Source organism: Pinus tabuliformis, chromosome 5_2, assembly GCF_031772625.1.
Source record: "Pinus tabuliformis cultivar Carrire ecotype Pingquan chromosome 5_2, CPIR1, whole genome shotgun sequence".
NCBI classification, from domain to species: Eukaryota; Viridiplantae; Streptophyta; class Pinopsida; order Pinales; family Pinaceae; genus Pinus; species Pinus tabuliformis.
Window position 1 is genome coordinate 561093922 of NC_142306.1, and position 18479 is coordinate 561112400.

The following is an 18479-nucleotide window of genomic DNA, read 5'->3' on the forward strand; positions in this document are numbered from 1 at the left end:
TCAAGTAAGAAGAAATCAAATTAAATGTCGCCCTAATCAATTCTCCAACAAGGGGCAACTGATAGTAACTTGTACATCAAATTAGATGATGAAAAACTTTTGACTGTAGTAATATATTTGATGATATAATATTTGGAAGAACAAAAAATCCCTAGCTCAATGGTTTGCTAATGAATTGAAGTCAGAGTTTGAAATGTCAATGATTGGAGAGCTTTTTCTTTCTTCCTTGGTTTGCAAATCATACAAAATTCAGAAGGCATGTTCATCTTTGAAGAGGTATATATATATAAGAAACGCTGAAAAAGTTCAAAATGGAGGATTGTTCACCGTGTTGAGAAATCTAGGGGCAACTAGATTAGGTGATTTCTCTTACTTTTATAATTGCTTCTATGGTTGATCACAACCCATTCTATCCGCAACCATATGATGACATAATTTTATCTATCAAATATATACATACCTCTTCCTTCATGTGGTCATCTAGACTTCCTCCGAGCAACTTCCTTTCCTTGCTTGAGGATGAAAGTACTTGTCATGCTGCACATCTTTGTCATCATACTGTTGTCCTTTTAACCTATAGATCCCACACAAGGTGGAATGTAGACCATCTGTGAGACACTTGCTTCTTCTTAAGTAGAGGTGAATCTTCTAACAAAGATTCTAGAGGAGGATCTTTATGATCCTCATTCTATAAATGCTCCTTTCTAATGATGATGATATATGATGACCTCTTTATCTTCTATCTTGCTAGATGACTTTCTCCATCCATATGGGTTGCTTCTTCAGTTGTCCTTATATGCTTCCAATGAAGATGCCATGAGCTACTTCCTTTCTATCAGGATGATTGCTACAACCATGTAGACTTTCTACTTCAACTATCCTTCCATGCTTCTATGATGATGTCATCTCTATCTTAGCTATAATGCATCCTATCATACTTGTGATGTTTTCCATCATAACAACTATATTTTATAAACTGAAAAGAACTAAGTGAAGGAGATTATCTCAGTCATAGTAGATATCTTTCACTTCCTCCTTTGATTTCTTCTTTTCTGATTCTTCCACTTCTTTGGTAACATGGGCTTCATTTCTTTCCTTTCTCTTCTTGTTGTCCTTCTTGAGTTTGGGACAATTCCTTTTAAAGTGTCCATATTCATTACACTCATAGCATTGTATATTGATCTTCTTCTTTTTCGGAGGATCAAAATTTCCCAACTTTCCTTTTCTCTTGGCCATGGCAGTGTATGCTTGAACTTGTTCATTTGATTCAACATCGCTCTTTTCCTTCAACCTAGTTTCTTCAATTTTACATAATGACCAAAGTTCATTGAATGGGGTGGCTTCTTTCTTTCCATAGATACTTGATACAAAGTTGCCCCATTCATCAGGTAGTGCATTGAGCACAACAGTGGTCATCTCTTTATCAGACATTATTTCTCCTAGTTCTTGTAGTTGATCTCTTATTTGTGATACCCTCATAAGGTATGAGGCTACCCCTTCTTCCTTTGATACCTTCATCTTGTATAGTTCGGTTCTTAGTGATATAACTTCTCCTACAGTGCTTACAGAAAACAATTCTACCAACTTTTCATAGATATCTTTCGATTTCTCCAACTTTGCTACATAAGGGATGAGGGAATCCTTGATTGATTCTATGAGGATTCTTTGAGCCCTTATTTCCCCTTTCATATACTTCAATAATGCTTGAGCTTTCTCTTGAGATGGTTTGGAGATTGAACCCTTAACATATTCAATAACTTCATTCTCTATGAGGATCAAATCTATCCTCTTCTTCCATGCAAGGAAATTTGATGACCCAACCAGTTTGTTGCTTTCCTTGCAAAATGAAGTCATGTTGATAGTAGATTTATACATAAATATAAAGATACTTGTCAAGTGAAGATGCTTCTTTGATGACGATATCTTCACTTGATGTCTTCTTGATGATGATGACAATTGAAGATGCCTTCTTGAAGATGATTGCTTCCTTGATGATGTCTTCCTTCTTTAAAGATGACAATACTTCTTTTCTAGATGATATGCTTGAGATGTGATCCTTTCTTTAAAGAGAGGGAGATCACCTTGATTTCTTTGATGATGATGGCAATGCTTCTTCTTGCTTTCTTTGGATGTAGAAATGTAGAATATGGAGACTTAAAAATGCTTCAAATAATCCTTCTTTCTTTGAGTGGGGGTAGGGTCCTTGAGATCTTCTTCTCCTTGTGATGATGTGATGCTTGAGATGAGTACTCCTTGGTGCTTCTTAGTGCTTAATGATTTCCTTCTACTCAACCCTTACGCATCCTTCTTCAATGATGCGATCTTCAAGTTGCCTCTTCTTCTTGTTGTAGTCACCTTAGCACTGATTCCATGTTGAGAAATCTAAGGGAAACTAGATTAAGTGATTTCTCTTACTTTGATAACTCCTTGTGATGTATTTTTACTTAACTTGATTAGTAGCTTCTTTCTTTTGATTATTATTGTGTTTGCTATCATCAAACAATTACCAAACAATGAATATCAATGAGATAAGAGGACACAAAATATAGGCTGCAAGCGAGGGCCAAAACCTCTCCTATTGGGAGGAAAACCCATATGAATTCTTCTCCTCTTACAGAATGTTTAGATGATCAATTCCAAGGCCTAAGACCCTTGTCAAAGACCCCTCCAAGTGTTGAGAAATCTAGGGCATCGAGATTAAGTGATTTCTCTTCTATTGATAACTGCTTGTGAATGCCTTTTAGTTCTTAGATTAGGATCTTCTTTTACTTATGTTATTATAGTGTTATTCTTCATCAAACAGCTACCAATGCATAAACCATAAAGAGACAAGAGACATAGAACATAGGCTATCAACCACGGCCAAAACCTCTCCCACTTGAGGGGAAAACCTGAACAAATTCTTCTTCTTATAGAGACTTCAATTGACGAATACCAAGACTAAGACCCTTGTCTTATTCACCACTTCAAGACCAAGGCACAAAGCTTCCTTGATGAGATCCTTAGTCAATGATAGTCAACTTTCTGCTCCTTCCTTCTTCTCGGCTTCTCTTTGACTTCGACTACTTTCTGCTTCAGACCTTCGCTTACTTCAGCCTCCTTGAATTAGGTCTGCAATCTTTGAGCCTAATTCAGGAACCCTAAATCATGCATATAACCTTCTCTTATGCCTTGATTTCCTTCGCTTTAGTATGTCTCGTCCTTGGTAACTCAGCTTGTGATATACCTTGATCTTCTCCTTGTTATGACCTACGATTATCACAACAGGAACTCAACTTCTTCTGCAATGGACAATACTCTTTCCTCGCACGTGTGAAGTGGATTATCCCAAAACATAACAAAAAACAATGCTATAGACTTTGCTCTACCTTCCCTTCTCTTTGCTGGCTATAAGACTATCTTCTTTGACCCTTTCACACTTCTTGTTTCAGTCCTCTTCTTCACCGAAAATCTGTGCTCCAAATGAAATCTAAACTGCCTTATTTATAGTTTTTTCCCCATCAATTAGGCTGACTTGAGGGAGGGTGAGTCAACATGTCCTTTTGTGAATATTATTTGTTCCATCTTGTAGCCGACTCGTAGGAGGTGCCTTTGCTTGGTCTTGGAGGGTCTTCTTATACATTTAATGACTCATACAAAAATGTAACATGCCCAAGAAGGGTCCTTCATACATGACATTGACTCTCTTTGACTTTTATGACTAGATGGCAAAATTTAAAGGTTCACAATGGGAACCTTAACTAAAATAAAATTCCTTGATCTTGAAACCCATGATTCAAGTACTACATAAATAATTTTATTTTCTTCTTTTCATCAATTACATAAAATCACAATTTACACGTCATTATGAAGACCGAACCTAGTTACACTTTTCAACACCAAGACCAAGTCACACTTCTCCGTCTTGATGAACTTTTTTTTTCCAGCTACTTTGACCTAGCAGCTTCCAACAGTTTCGACCTAGCAACTTCGACCCAACAACTTCCAACATTTTCGACTCAACAACTTCCAGCAACTTCGACCCCTAGCAACTTCCAACAACTTCTAGTAACTTCAACTTTCCAACAATTTTGATCTATCAACAACTTTGACTTCCCCAACAACTTCTACAATTTCGACTTCTCCAACAGTTTCTTCTATAACTTCGACTTTCCCAACAACTTCTGCAATTTCGGTCTAACAACTACTTTAGAAACCCTAGCATGAGAGAGAGAGGTCCAAAACTTCAATCTTGCTTCTCTTTCTTCTTTTCCTTGATCTTCGTTCCTTTCCAACTTCTTTTTTGAGGAGATCAATTTGCTTTTTTGCTTGATCTAAATTGTTCTTCCAAATGAAGTCGAGGTTCCCTTATATAGGCTTCTTAGGAGGTCGAATTGTAGCAATATGAATGAGACTCAAAGGTCAAAGAAGCAAAACTTCAAATTAGCAGAGCTCAATTTGAACAACTGAAGATGAAAGAAGACGAGAACATTTCAACTTTCTTTCAATGAGTGGATGAAGTAACAAATTCCTTGGAAGGACTGGGAGAACCAGTTGATAAAAAGACTATTGTATGAAAGGTCTTAAAATCTCTTCCAACAAGATTTAATCCTAAAGTTTTTGTCTTAGAAGATAGATCTGATTTGAACAACCTTAGCATGGATGAGCTACACAAGATTCTTACAGCTTATGAAATGAGGATTGAAGAGGAAGACAATCTATCCAACCAAGAAGCAACATTCACAACATCCAAGAAGACCGGAAAAGGAAAACAAGAATCAAGACCTAGCTCTAGTTGCTGCGAGGAAGAGGAATTTTCAGATGAAGAAATTGCAAACTTTACAAGAAACATGAAAAGAGGAATAGGTAAGTTCAAAGGTAAACTTCCATTAGTTTGTTTCAATTGTGGTGAGATTGGTCACTTTGCAGCTAGATGTCCTTATAAGGACTCAGGTAACGAAGATGAAGCACCCTGGCAAGGGAAAAAGGGTCAAAGAAGATTCAATAAGCAAGGTAAAAGGAAAGGCTTTAAGAAATTTTTTTCTCTAAAGAAGACAACTTCTCATCTGATGAAGAAAGTAACAGTGATGAAGAAAACAACACGGGAAGAGTATTTTTCATGGCTAAGGACAACAAGAGGCATTTGAAGAAGAAGAAGAAGAAGAAGAGATGGATGAAATTCAATTTCAAAATGAGATAGTCAGTGTTATAAAGGATCTTTAAAGTTGAAAAATAAAATGTCAAATATCTCGATGATGAATTGAAGATAGCAAAAGATCATGCCAAAAGCCTCAACAAGAAGAATGAAGAATCGATTGAAGTCATTATCAGCCTTGAAGTGCAATTAGAAGAAGCCAGAAAAATTGAAGAGTTTCTCAAAAGAGAACTTCATGAAAAGAACATAGTAAGGGAAGTTCTAGAAGTAGGGATAGTCTACCTACGGATGAAAGCACGAAAAATATCCAATAGAACTTTGCAAGCAACTCTAGAGTATTGGATGAGCTCATCAACAACCAAAGGCCAAATCAAAAGAAGGACAAGGATCATCAAGAAGATCATCTAGACAAGATAATCCATCCAGGTATGCTAATTTGTTTAATGGTTATTGTTTTTCATGTACTAACTTTGGACATATGGCTAGGAATTGTAAAGCTTATGACAGGTATAATTATCAAGGACATTATCAATGGAATCAAAAGTTAAAACCTTAGAAGCAGGTTTGCAACATCATGACACAAGTTTCACGACGACTTTCATAGCAAAAAGTATGTGTCATATGCTCCTTTACTTAGGCCAAACATTGAATGTTACAAATGCCATAACTATGGGCACATAGCTCGAGATTGCATGTACAAGATGGAACCTTCCATGAATGACAATCGTAATATCAGACATAGGAAAAGACAATAGATGTAAGAAGACCAAGCAAATAAGAAAGTCTCCTTAGTAATGCTTTCAGGTTTTGTAAAAGGAAAAGATCATGAGGGAGAAACAAGTACATTGGACAATGACAAGATTCAAGATGATCCGACCAAAGAGTTGGATGGTACATTATTTTGAAGAATCTAGCATGATGATTCCTTGAATATTGAAGAGGGGGAGTTTAAGCAACAACAAGTGCGCATTTGAGGATCAATCATTGATAGATTGATAGTTGGTAAGTGTCATGGGCAGTTTCAGTGGAATACCAATTTTGGCAAGCAAAGTGATCCATATTGACAGGTAGAGTCAGCAGTGGCAATCCGTATGAAGCATAACATGAAAGGGGGAGACAGGGTGTTGCAGCTAGTATTGAGGAAGGCATTTGGAAATAGACAAGTACTTTGCAGGAAGACAGAGGAAGGAATTTTGTCAGGAGGAGCACAAGCAGGTTACAGGTCCACAAGAAGCAGGTAGATTGTCAGCGGGAGTTACCTTTTGCCATTGTTGTCAAAGGGGGAGAGAAATCATGAGAAGGAGGAGGCATGAAGTCAGGGGGAGTTGTATTCGTAGGAGTACCTGTGTTGCCATCAATGACAGAGGGGAAGATTGTTGGATGGTGTTGTCATTGATTTCAACCCTGGGGTTTGACTTTAACTAAAACACTAGTCATTAATGTCAAGCAATTAGTGAACACTTCTTATAGTTGTCTAGATTACATCAAGTTGGAAGCTCCACTGTCAGATGGGTTGTGTTGACCACTAGAGTGGCACCTGATGATTATATGAGGACTCCATGCCCAAGGATGATCCAAAGGACACTTGTACCATCGGATATCATCAGTCAACAAGAGTTTTTAAACTCTACTTCTATTTCTTAGGCCTAGGATGTTGGGACTCGATCAACAAAAGAGTACACCTTGGAGTGCTTTTTTTTTTCTGGTTAATTATCCCTTCTTTTTCAGAGGTAGATAATTTTCTGGGTTTTTTAACTCACTTTTTACCCCACAAGCGGGGTGACGGCTTGAAGGTTGAGCCCTTAACACATCTTAGTGTCTAGAGTCGATATATATTACCATACTAGATCACACAAAAAATTTCGTCGAATTTGGTTAGGTCTAGGTAGTCATTTTTTAATTTTTTAGATTTTCCGCACTATAGAAATTGTTAATAAAATTGTATTTGTAATGTAATAAATGATGTCTAGAGAAGTTGTCTGGGGTATGAGTAATGAAATTTGCACCTCTCACCCTCAACTCTCTATTATGACACACTTTGAAGGGTTAAAAATGTGTTTTGAACCCTCAAAATCCACTTTTCCTAAGTTTAGTGGGAAATCTGGCAAAAATAAAGCCACAAATTAAATAAATGGAGAAAAATAAATATACACACATGTTAAATGTTGTGGAAATGAGGTGGAAAACTATGGGGGAGTTAAAGTGAAGTCCCAAGGTGATGTGGACTCCTAAAATCAAGGAAATGACATGTGCTTAAATAAATTGAATTTCTGGCATTAAATGAGAAAACTGCTTACTTGGAAATTCATATTTGTGAAGTTAATGCACATTTGGGAGGATTTGGGAGAATATTTGGTGGAGATTTTTGTGGGAAATTGTCCCCACATGGGTTACCACCCATATACACTTGTCATTCCATCAAAAAATTCGAATTTGGCACATAAGGGAAGAAAAAATGATGTACACTTGCCAGAATTCGATTTTTGCACTTGGAAATGGAGCTCCATTCAACAAATTTGAATTTTTTTTTGGGATTGTCACCTCATGTCACTTGTTTAATCACTGGGATTGGCTCCCATAGTTATATATAATAGAGCCTTGAGCTCTCATTTGGATCATATTGTTACTAACTATTGTGCTTGCAGAAGCGTTGGTGCCTTGTACACTTCCAAAAATATCAATAAAAACTTTGGGGTTTCATTCATGAGGTGTTCCTCCTTTGAGAGTGTTATGAATTGTTGATCATTGATATAATTCCTTTTACTCATGCTTTGATCTAATTTGTTTCCATGTGCTCTTGTAGATTTGTTAATGTAAAGCTATCTTGCATTGACATTTGATTTAGAAGTATGCTCTAGGTATAGAATGCTCTAATTGGTTTTAAATAAATATCTAGAGTTTCTTATCATTGTTTATTGCTAAATCTATATGGAACTAATTCTTGCTTGAAGTTGTGTAGAGGCAACATCTTGTTGCGATCACAAAATCAAGCGCGAGGGGAAGTCTTTGGAGAGACCAACCCACTGTTGATACATTCTTAAAGGAGCTCTCATTTGTTCTTTGAACCTTCATAGTCTTATCTTACAAAGTGGTTTTACGGGGGTTTTGGCACATAGCTTGTACACAAGCCGAACACTTCTAAATTTAAATTTCTTTTAAAAACATTGTACTTCATTTCTTTCATTTGCTATCTAAGAGCTTGAAGATAGCTAAGCAAAGACGAGAGTTTACTCTCACTTTTTAGCTTAGCTTTTTGTAAATTATAATTGTACATATACATTTTATCTTGTTAATTTTTTCACTAATACTTAACTTATTTTGCAGTCATTGTTTGGATTGTTTGTTAACTCTTGTGTGACAGATTTTGAAGAGCAACCTCCCGCAACATTTAACAAGTTATTGTAGGACCTTTGGCAAATGTTGGAGTTTCGATTTCCAAGGATGTCATGAGCCCTTTTGAGGCTTATTTTGGCCAAGTCGAGTTCACTAGAGGGCTGTACATTTTCCTCTCTAAGCCGTGGGCATTTGGAGGAAACTCACACCTTGTTTTCCTTGCATAAGTTTTGTGAAAGCTTGTCATTACTTTCTCAAGAAAGGAGGTCTAGTGTCCAAGTTTCAAGAAATTATTGTGAAGACTCTCCTTGAAGTTTAGTTGAGGACTTTGAAGGGCCCTCTTATCATTGTAATATTAATAAAAGATCTAATTTGCTTGTGGAAGCTTGGGATTTCTCCCATGGTATCCTATCTCCCCATTTAGAAGGAGGCTTCTTTTGGGTGGATTGACATTTGCATAGTTTAAGCTTTCATACTTCATTCACTTACATGCATGATTTAATCGGGAATTAACACAACCTCACTATCACATTTCATTCAGTTAAAGTTTGTTACAATTTCATTTGAGCTTTGCATTTTCTATCTCATTGTTGCTTGAAGCTACAAGCGCACACTTTACTTTGGGCAATTCATCCTTTACATGCAACCATGTTATATTCTTAACAAACTTTGATTCGTTTCCATTTATCTTGGTAAATTGTTTCATGAGCACTTGAATACATGCTTCATTTTTATGCTACATTGTTATCTTGAATATTGGAGCAATTTACTGTCATTGTCCATTTGAAACAAATTTTACTTTCAAGCAAATTACTTGTATCATTTTAATTCATTGATGAGACACATGCAATACTTGTAAGCTAATTTTAGTCCTCCAATTGAAGTTATAATTGCAACTTATATTGAACACTATTTCATTTTCAAGCATTGCAAATCAATCTCTCTTTTGGGGAAAAAGTTACATGCATTTCATCTAGGCATTTTAGTATAGGAAGACCCTAAGTCTCATTAAAATTTTACCTCCAACATAAGTTGGTTGAAGTAGACATCTTAGGGACCCTTTACTCCTCTATTGATTCTTCACTATGAAATCCATATCTTTGGGCGAGGGTGAGGTATGAGGATTGAAGAGTTAAATTGCAATCTTGTTGCAGAGATATTTAATAAAATTAACCAAGAGCACTTTCCATTACATTTACTTTACTTGTCTTTTGATGGTTTGAGTTTTCATATGCAAAGTCTATTCCAAAAGCAAGTATTGTAATAATTTCAAACAAGTGCTTTTTTTTCATGCTTCAAGTCTAATTGCATATTGATGTCTTGGTTTAGCACTTCCTTTCTTTTACATTTCCAAGTTAATTACTAATTTTTGGGTTTTGGCAAGATATGCTTCAAATGTTTTGATTTATAAAATTGATTATCTCAAAAGAATTTTGTATCTTAGATATCTTGTGCTAACAATTTCTATCTACATTTTAGGGTTACTTTGCTTTCTCTTTTGAGAGCATTGCATTTTACTTTGAGCAAATATATCTTTAAATTGTTGAGAAAATTCTTTATAAGGCACTGTTTTATGGTTTTTAATCATATTAATGGTTAACATTGTTATTTCAAGTTGCTCACTTCATATTTGTTCATAAATCCTTAAAAGTAATCCATATTCACTATAACACTCTCCTAGAAACTCACATCTTTTAACTTAACTTTTCATTAGGGACCACTTCCCTTAGCTAACCTAGGAGATAGCTCAAACAGGGAGAGTTGGGATTAGTGTGACAACCCCTTCTCTGAGTTCCCTGCCACCAACCACACCTTGTGGGGTTAAAGGCTTTTTTCACTAACTTGTAGGTAGGTGTAGGCGGCAGGGTCAAGAGGTTGAAAACCCTAGTCCTAGGGTTTGGGTTCCTTGGATTGAGGACATACCCCGAACTTGTTGAGGGTTTTTGATGTAGAAAATTATTAAATTTGTCCCATAGATCCATGTCATTGGATTTTCCTCGTTGAGATGTTTTCGGTGGTATGTGGCACGCTATGTAGTTCCTCTTGATTTGTGAGATAATTGAGTTTGAAGTTGATGATCCCAGTTTCTGGGCTAAAACCTTAGAGGGTGGCCATATGATTCCTACACTATGGTCAAAGGTCAAAAATAAATTAAATGAAGAAGTTTAAATTAAAATTAAAACTAAAAGAAAAAGAAAATAATTAATTATATATTAAAATCTAAAATGATTAAAAAGAAACATCATAAAAAATTGGTTAAATTATATATTAATTATTAATTGAAGTTTTAATTTTATTTAATTAAATCTAATTATATATCCTCCTAACATCACTCCAACAACCATTCCTTGAAGCCCCTTCCATCCTAAGAGATCAACTATAAAAGGAGACTTAATGTACTCACAAAAGACACACAAATCTCAACAAAATTTCTTATGACTTATCTTTGAAATTCTCGGACCCCTGAGGAAACCAACAAAGGAAATTTCAATGATTTTGTTTGTCACATGTTTGAGTGGTCCCTTGGAGATTCTTTATTGCAGGTTGCTTTGAATAGGGAGAGCGAAGGTTCTATAACCAGCTGAAGACTACTTACAACCCTCAGTCTTCAAGAAAGTTTTGGAGAAAGTTCAGTATCTGTCTCTTGAATCTTTTCTTTTGTTTTTTGGTGGTTCGATTTTGGAATCCTTGCAAGCCATAGTCCTGTTCAACACAACAAATGCAAGATGTCTTCAAGGGCATTATTTTACGAGATCAGTCCATTCAAAATGCATTGTGGCCCTCTTAGGGCAACATTCGATTGCAATATTTTTGTTGGTAAATAGACTCCAAGGCCAACGAAAGAAGCATCTTAGTAAAAGGGCCTTTTAGATAAGGGTTTTTATTTGAAATTTTAATTGGGAATTGGTGGTTCGTTGGGTTCCTTGTAGTCCCAAATTAGGACACAATAGCAGACCTAGTAACTATCCTAGAAGACCTAGTAACTGTACATTAATTTGGCAACAATCTTCGGATATGACAATCTTTCAGTCTACATAGTAATACAACAATGAGATCTCCTACTATTATGTTTTTAATGATTGACATACAAGGCACTGTGACATATGAAAAGCAGCAAACTTTGTAGGTAGTTATAGCTTAGGTCATCATTAGTTAAGCAATTCTAAAGGTGAAGGTCTCTTCTTAGGGTGGATCTCTGTAGACTTTGCTAGTAATGAATCTCTACATAGTTTAGTGAAGGACAAAGGTACCCCTGTCAATATATGATTGATTCTCACCGCAATCTCGTTGTGTATCAGTGAACAACTTCAAGAACCAAATGCTCTAAGCTAATCATTGATTTCGAATTTTGTTGTAATTTGGTCCATAGTGCCTTAGATATTCATGAAGTTGACTTAACAATTAGTTGCTCGGACAATGATTAACATTACAACAAGTGACTTGTGATGTTAAGTGACCCATGCTATGATGTGATGCTTGACTTGATTGACAATAACACTTATTGTACCAAACAATGACAATATTTTTCATATATAGGCCATAATTCTTATACAGTGAACCTCTGAAGCATTTGACCTTGAACAATGGAGGTTAGATTGTATAACGACAAACAATGATACATGTAGCAGTGACATCGTTTTATTCATTGATGTGACAGTGATAATAAATCTGTGGTACAATTATCAAATAATTAGACAATATAGTAATTTGAATTGAGTTGACTAGAGTGATATTTGGCATGTCAACAAGATAGTAACAATGCTCTTGTTGCCTGAGGCATATTAACAGTGACTTGATAGTAGTATGACAATGTTTATGTAACAGTGACATGTTTTATATTACAATGGGTTTGTGACAACATCCTTGAACAATGACCTTACATGATTGTAGATCACACAATAGTGACCTTACATGGTACTAGGACATTGTATATCTGAGCAAGCTATAAGACATATGCTGGTAGCCCTCCTTGGGAAAAGTTTGAGACAGTTGCAAGAGGGTCATAGGGATGACCTAAGGCATCTAGCATTTTGCCATTATTGGACATCAGTGCTCGGTACTTGCAACAATATAATGCTTGGCATAGTGATTTGGATGATTGCTCTATGAACCGTTGAACGCATATTCATTCATGAGTAGTGCAGAGCAGTGGCAACAACAGTGACAATGTATTGTGCAATGATTAGTGGATGTGACGGTATTGACAGTTAGGGTTTGATGTGCAGTTTGTGAAGTGGCTTGATTTGGCATTATGATTGAGTAGATGTCAGTTTGGTGAACAATGCTTTATAGTGGTTAATTAGAGTCGTGTTGAGTAGTGTGGCTGCTAGGACTTGTCAGTGATATCCTTATTAAGTAGAGCAACAATATCTTCTTTACAATTTTCTTATATTTATTTAGATCACAAGGGGGTCTAGTTTGAAAATTGTGAAACGTGATCCATTGGCTCTTTAGGGTGGCAGGGTGGTGCAAGGTAGGTGATTGGAGTCACCTTAAGGTTGTACCCTGAGAACACTTCAGGGTGGCAGGATGGTGCTATGGCAGGTCGTAGCCTGTAGCAAGACGTTGGATCGTCCTTTCAGTTGGAGCTGATAAAGCACAAAGCGTTGGAGTGTCCATCCGATTGCAACTTGTATATAGGGTGTTGGAGCATTCGTTAGGTTGGAAGCTGAGATTTAGGGCGTTGGAGCGTCCTTCTAGTTGCAGTTGGTAAATAGGGTGTTGGAGCATCCTACAGGTTGGAGCCTGTATATCGGGGGTTGAAGCCTCCTTCAGTTGGAGCTGAAAACTTGATGTAATTATTCTTTTTAAGGAAGAAGACAAATATTAAGAAGTGTTCGGTGGTTTTTGACTCGGAGGGGGTTTTCCATGTAAAAATCTCTATGTCAATTGTCTCTAACTTGTGCATTGTTGTATGGTGTTGTTTATTGGTTTTGATATCTGATATTGAATAATAATAATATTACTAAAGTTTAACTAATGCTTTGAAAATGATTAATAAAGTGCTAATTGCTAAGAAATATTGATTCACCCCCCTCTCAGTGTTTCCCACACAAGGAGCCCTTTGTATATCTAAGGCAAAAATTGGGAATAGTTCATGCTTGTTCTTATTAGTTGACTTTCAAAGAGGAGCATGTAAGGACTGTTGGATGATTGAAAAATTGGAAGATGATCTATGGGGGAGCTACTACAATATCACAAACAACAACTTACTTTTGCTATTGAAATCATACTATGATTAGATTGTACATAATGAAAAAATGGATCAGAACCATAGAGGTCGGGCCAACTTCATCATGTAGAGAACAAATTAGTCACATCCTTTTGCTTCCTTGAGAAGCCAATCTTCGTGTCACACAATTCCTACTTGTAGAAAAAGAGTGATTCCATCTCAACCTGTTAAGCTTAGGGTTCGAGGATCAAGTATTTAGATCTTCCCGATCCTTGTTATAAGCTTTTGTATCACCAACAATCCCAAATCCTCTACTAAATGATTCCAAACATTGTTTACTATAATCAATATATCCCCATAGGTAGTCTTTTTGTAATTATGAATGTTTTTTGATGTGCGACACTTTATTTTGTGTGTAGTTTTGGCACTTAATTGCAATTTGTCACAATGCATATGGACAAATAAGGCATTAAAATCATATTCATCATCCACAACAAAAGGACAACAAAAGTTGCTTGGTGAGCTTTGTCAAAATGTTAAAGACAATAGCCTTTTGAAGCATTGAATTGTAAAAGTTGAAGAATAAATTGTTGAATCTTATTAGATAATCAAGCTTTAACAAATATGAGCACTGAATCAAGTGTTTTTTTGAGTTAAAAATCAATTGTTGACCCACTTGAAATTGAATAAGGATGTCAAAAGTCAAGTCATTCTCATCATTAAGTGATTTTAATCACACTTTAGGGTGTGTGATCAGTAGTACCTGGCGCCCTAAGGTGACATAAAGTCAAGCGAGCATGATACAAAGGATCAAATTGCAAGCAAACAAAGTGCATCAGAGCGAGTACAAGCAAGAGTGACTAGTGAGTGAGAAAAATGGGTAAAGCAGGAAAACATTTACAAAATACCTTTGAATAAATCAAGGATTTGCAAGAGGGTAACCATCAAATGAAAAATCAAATTAAAGCACTTGAATGGAACTTACATCATAAACAAAACATAATCGATCATATAGTTGATACACTACAGTTAATGAATGATCGTTAAAGTCAAATAGATATGAAGGATCAATTGATTGATGCACTTCAAAAAAAAATTAAAAGAAAAGCAAAGATCAAATTGACAACATGCTTGATGCAACAAATATAGCTAAGGTTGATGCAATTTGACATTGAGGATCTAATACAGAAAGCTAATGAAATTTGTGATACTAATGAACTCATCCAAAAGGTTGATGTAAGTTGTGACATATAGGAGCTACTAGAGAAGTTTGATGCAACATACGATACAAAGGATCTTATCCAAAAGTTTGATGCAACTTGTGATACATATGAAATTGTGCAAAAGGTTGATGCAACTTGTGACACACAAGACATAATACAGGTGGTCGATGCTCGTTGTGATGCAAAAGACTTGATGGAATCATATAGTGAATTAATGAAGGAAACATTGAATGGAGACGAGTCACAAGCACATAATGATAGCAATACTAGTAGCAAAAGCAAATGTGAAGAAGCAAAAGAATAACCAAATGGTCTTTCCAAGATGTTTTTCAGACCTTGGGTAAAGTTATCATTCAACAAAAATCAACGTTGATTAGGATATGACAAAGGGAACAACTAGCATATTCTAGATTAATCAAAACGAGTTCAACTTGTAAGTGTAGGATTTCTTGAAGATGTTCAAAATCTTGGTAATAAGTGCCAACCTTGTCAAAGAGTTGGTCACATGGAGAGTAAGTGTTTTGAATCTTGATCTCCATCCTTGCCTTCATTGTGGGAAGTCAAATCACCTATCAGAAAAATGTAAAACCAAAGCAAGTTAAGAAGATAGTTCATTATGGATGGATAAATTCTTTGAGATAGAATCTACAAGTAAAGAAGCTTCATAAGTCTTACCACCTAGTCAAGGCAGAGGTAAAGTCACAAAATAAAGAAGAAATGGCAAAAGAAAAAAACTATCTAGTAGTTATTTCAGATGATTTTGGACATGACATATACCCAATCCTATATGTTCTTTGAAGTCAAAGATGATACTCTCCACACTTCAAGGAGTCAAGGGGGAGAGCACAATGATAAAAACAAACTCTCCTACACCTTTAGTAGAGGGAGTGAATTGATGAAGGTTGGTGGTAAACCAAAAACCACCACATTGTTCAAATCAAATTGGTTAGTGGTCCTCCAAAATCACCACATTATTCAAGTGAAGATGATTAGTGGTAAATCATAAACCACCACATTAGTCAAACCAAATTGCTTAGTTGGCATCCAAAACCACCACATTGTTCAAGTCAAAGTGGTTAGTGGTGAACCATAAACCACTAGTATCAATGGAAGATGGTTAGTGGTCAATTAGAAAAACCACCAAATGAAGTGAAGATGGTTAGTGGTCAACCAAAAAAACCACCAAATGAAGCGAAGATGTTTAGTATCAACCAATAAAACCACCACATAAAAAATCCAAAGCTCTAGCTTAGATCCTGTTGACCCTACCGCCTACACCTACCTACAAGTCAGTGAGAAAAGCCTTCAACCCCACAAGGTGTGGTTGGTGGCAGGGAACTAAGAGAAGGGGCTGTCACACTAAATCCCCTCTCTCTCTGTTTAAGCTATCTCCTAGGTTAGCTATGGGGGTGGTCCCTAATATGGAAAACTAAGATAAAAGAAATGTGAGGTTCTAGGAGAGATGTTAAAGTGAAAGTGGATTACTTTTAAGAATTATGAGCAAAATATGATATGAGCAATAAAAATCATTAACATATTAAAACCATAAAACCAGTGCCTTAAGATAAATTGCTCAACAAGAATGAAAGATATATTTGCTAAAAAAAAAAGTAGAATGCTTCAAAAAATGAAAGCAAAGCAATCCTGAAATGGAAACAAAGATGTTAGCACGATAATTGATACAAGATATAAAATGCTTTTAAAATGTAATCAATGCCTAAATTAAAACATATAGAGATATCTCGCAAAAGTAAAATCAATTAGTGTTCTACTTGCAAAAGGAAAATGAAACAATGCTTGCCAACATAAAATATTCAATAATGACAAGTAAATGGACAATTGCAAGTGAAATCATAAGATGTATTAGCATGATATGCACCTATACTAGATTTGATGTAATTAGTCTTGGTTATTTTTAATTTAAAATGTCTAATCTAAATGAGAAGTCCTCTTGAGCTCTTACCAAAGGGTAAAAATTGGGGTGACTGTGAGAAAAAGGGGGCGAGGGCACGTAGGTGTCATTAATGATACCCGTCCCCTGAGTCTTACGAGCCAACGTGTGCCTTCGTTCCTACAAGGGGACAAACCACCTTCATAACTGTAGGGTCACAACACTTTACCTTACTTCATCCAGATGGAAGAGCTTTCCAAGAAAGACTTTTTCCCTATACTTTCTATCAATCAAGCTTATGCTTGGAGGTTAAGTTTAGTGAGGTTTGGGGCCTGGCTTGGAAGCCTTATTATACTAAAATGCCTAGATGAAATGCATGAGTGAGTGTTATTGCTTCCAAGAAAGTATTGATATTAGTGCTCAAAATAAAAGACAATGCTCAAATAAACAATAACAATATTTTTCAATGGAAAGGGAAAGTGAAACAATTAGCTCAATGTAGCTCCGCATGTTCCAAATATGTTGCTTTGCAAGTAAATGAAATCAATGCCAACTTGCTTCGATGGTGTGACACAAGAAAGACCCAACAATAATGATAATACCACATAGTATAAATTGACGATGATACAACAATGTGCTCAAGGGACTTGTGAAACCAAAGTAGATGGATGAATTAAACTAGTTTAAGCTTGCCCAGTAAATATAAAATACTTGCTTGCATCAAAAGAAAAATAGCATGTGTTGTAGTAGATTCCCAATACAAGTATTCAAGAAATGAAAATGGAAAACAGAAACCAATCTCAAATGAATGCTAAAATGAGAATGGATGTGAGTGTAATGTTAAGCAACTAATCATGCAGGAGTGAGCTTAGCGATGAGATTAACAAAGAAAATTGGAGTAACTAAACTAAGAGATTAGTCCACCCACAAGCAATGATCCTCCCTATAAATGGGGAGAAAGGATACCATGGGAAAAATCCCAAGCTCCCTCACAAGAAAAAATAATATTTTTATTAGAGATTGGTTACAAAGAGAGAAAAGAAAAGCCTTTTGAGAAGACTTCCCAAGGAAATCAAAGGAGTCTTTTACAACATGCCACTTCCAAGGGCTAGATCTCTTCAAGTAACAACTACATGAGAGTCTTTGACAAAATCTAAAATACAAGGAACAAATTTGCAGCAATCAAATTGACCACAAAGAGAGTTGTATTCATTGCTAAGGAGAGAGGCTAAGCCACCTCTAGCCCGCAACCTAGTGAGAGAAGGATGCTGTCCTCAAAGTAGAACTCGACCTTCCAAGAAATGATGCCTCAAATACTCACAACTTCCTTGAATTTTCGTCTCAAAATGCTCCAAAGGTTCTGCAAATAACTTGTTAAATGTCTCAAATGAAAACTCCCTCAAGCTGCAACAAGGATTGAATTAGTAAATCTGCTCAAAAGGTGCTGCAAAACAGATCCAAAATGAGTGGAAAGATGACATGAAAGAGTCAAAATGATAATCTACAATTAGTGTACAATAACTAGATCAAGACATGCAAGTAGAACTCCATACTTGTCTAGTTAAAACCATGCTCTAGGTAGCAAATAAAATCCTTGAAAGCACAAGATATTGATCAAAACAAATATTGAATTTAAATTTATTTGATCTTAGTAGGCTAGAGAAAAGGAAACTCCCTCTTTCAAAATCGTTTGATTTCTTACAACAATGCTCAAAGGCTCTTCTT

General features: G+C 35.9%; 1 protein-coding gene across 1 annotated transcript in view; it reads left to right on the forward strand.

Annotated features, from left to right (window-relative positions):
- Positions 1-18479, forward strand: part of LOC149160203 (GroES-like zinc-binding alcohol dehydrogenase family protein) — a 240623-nt gene that overhangs the window by 18920 nt on the left and 203224 nt on the right. Inside the window, exon 2 of the mRNA XM_089434537.1 lies at positions 6202-6371. Coding sequence (XP_089290663.1) covers positions 6202-6371 — 170 coding nt within the window. The remainder of the gene's footprint in view (positions 1-6201; positions 6372-18479) is intronic.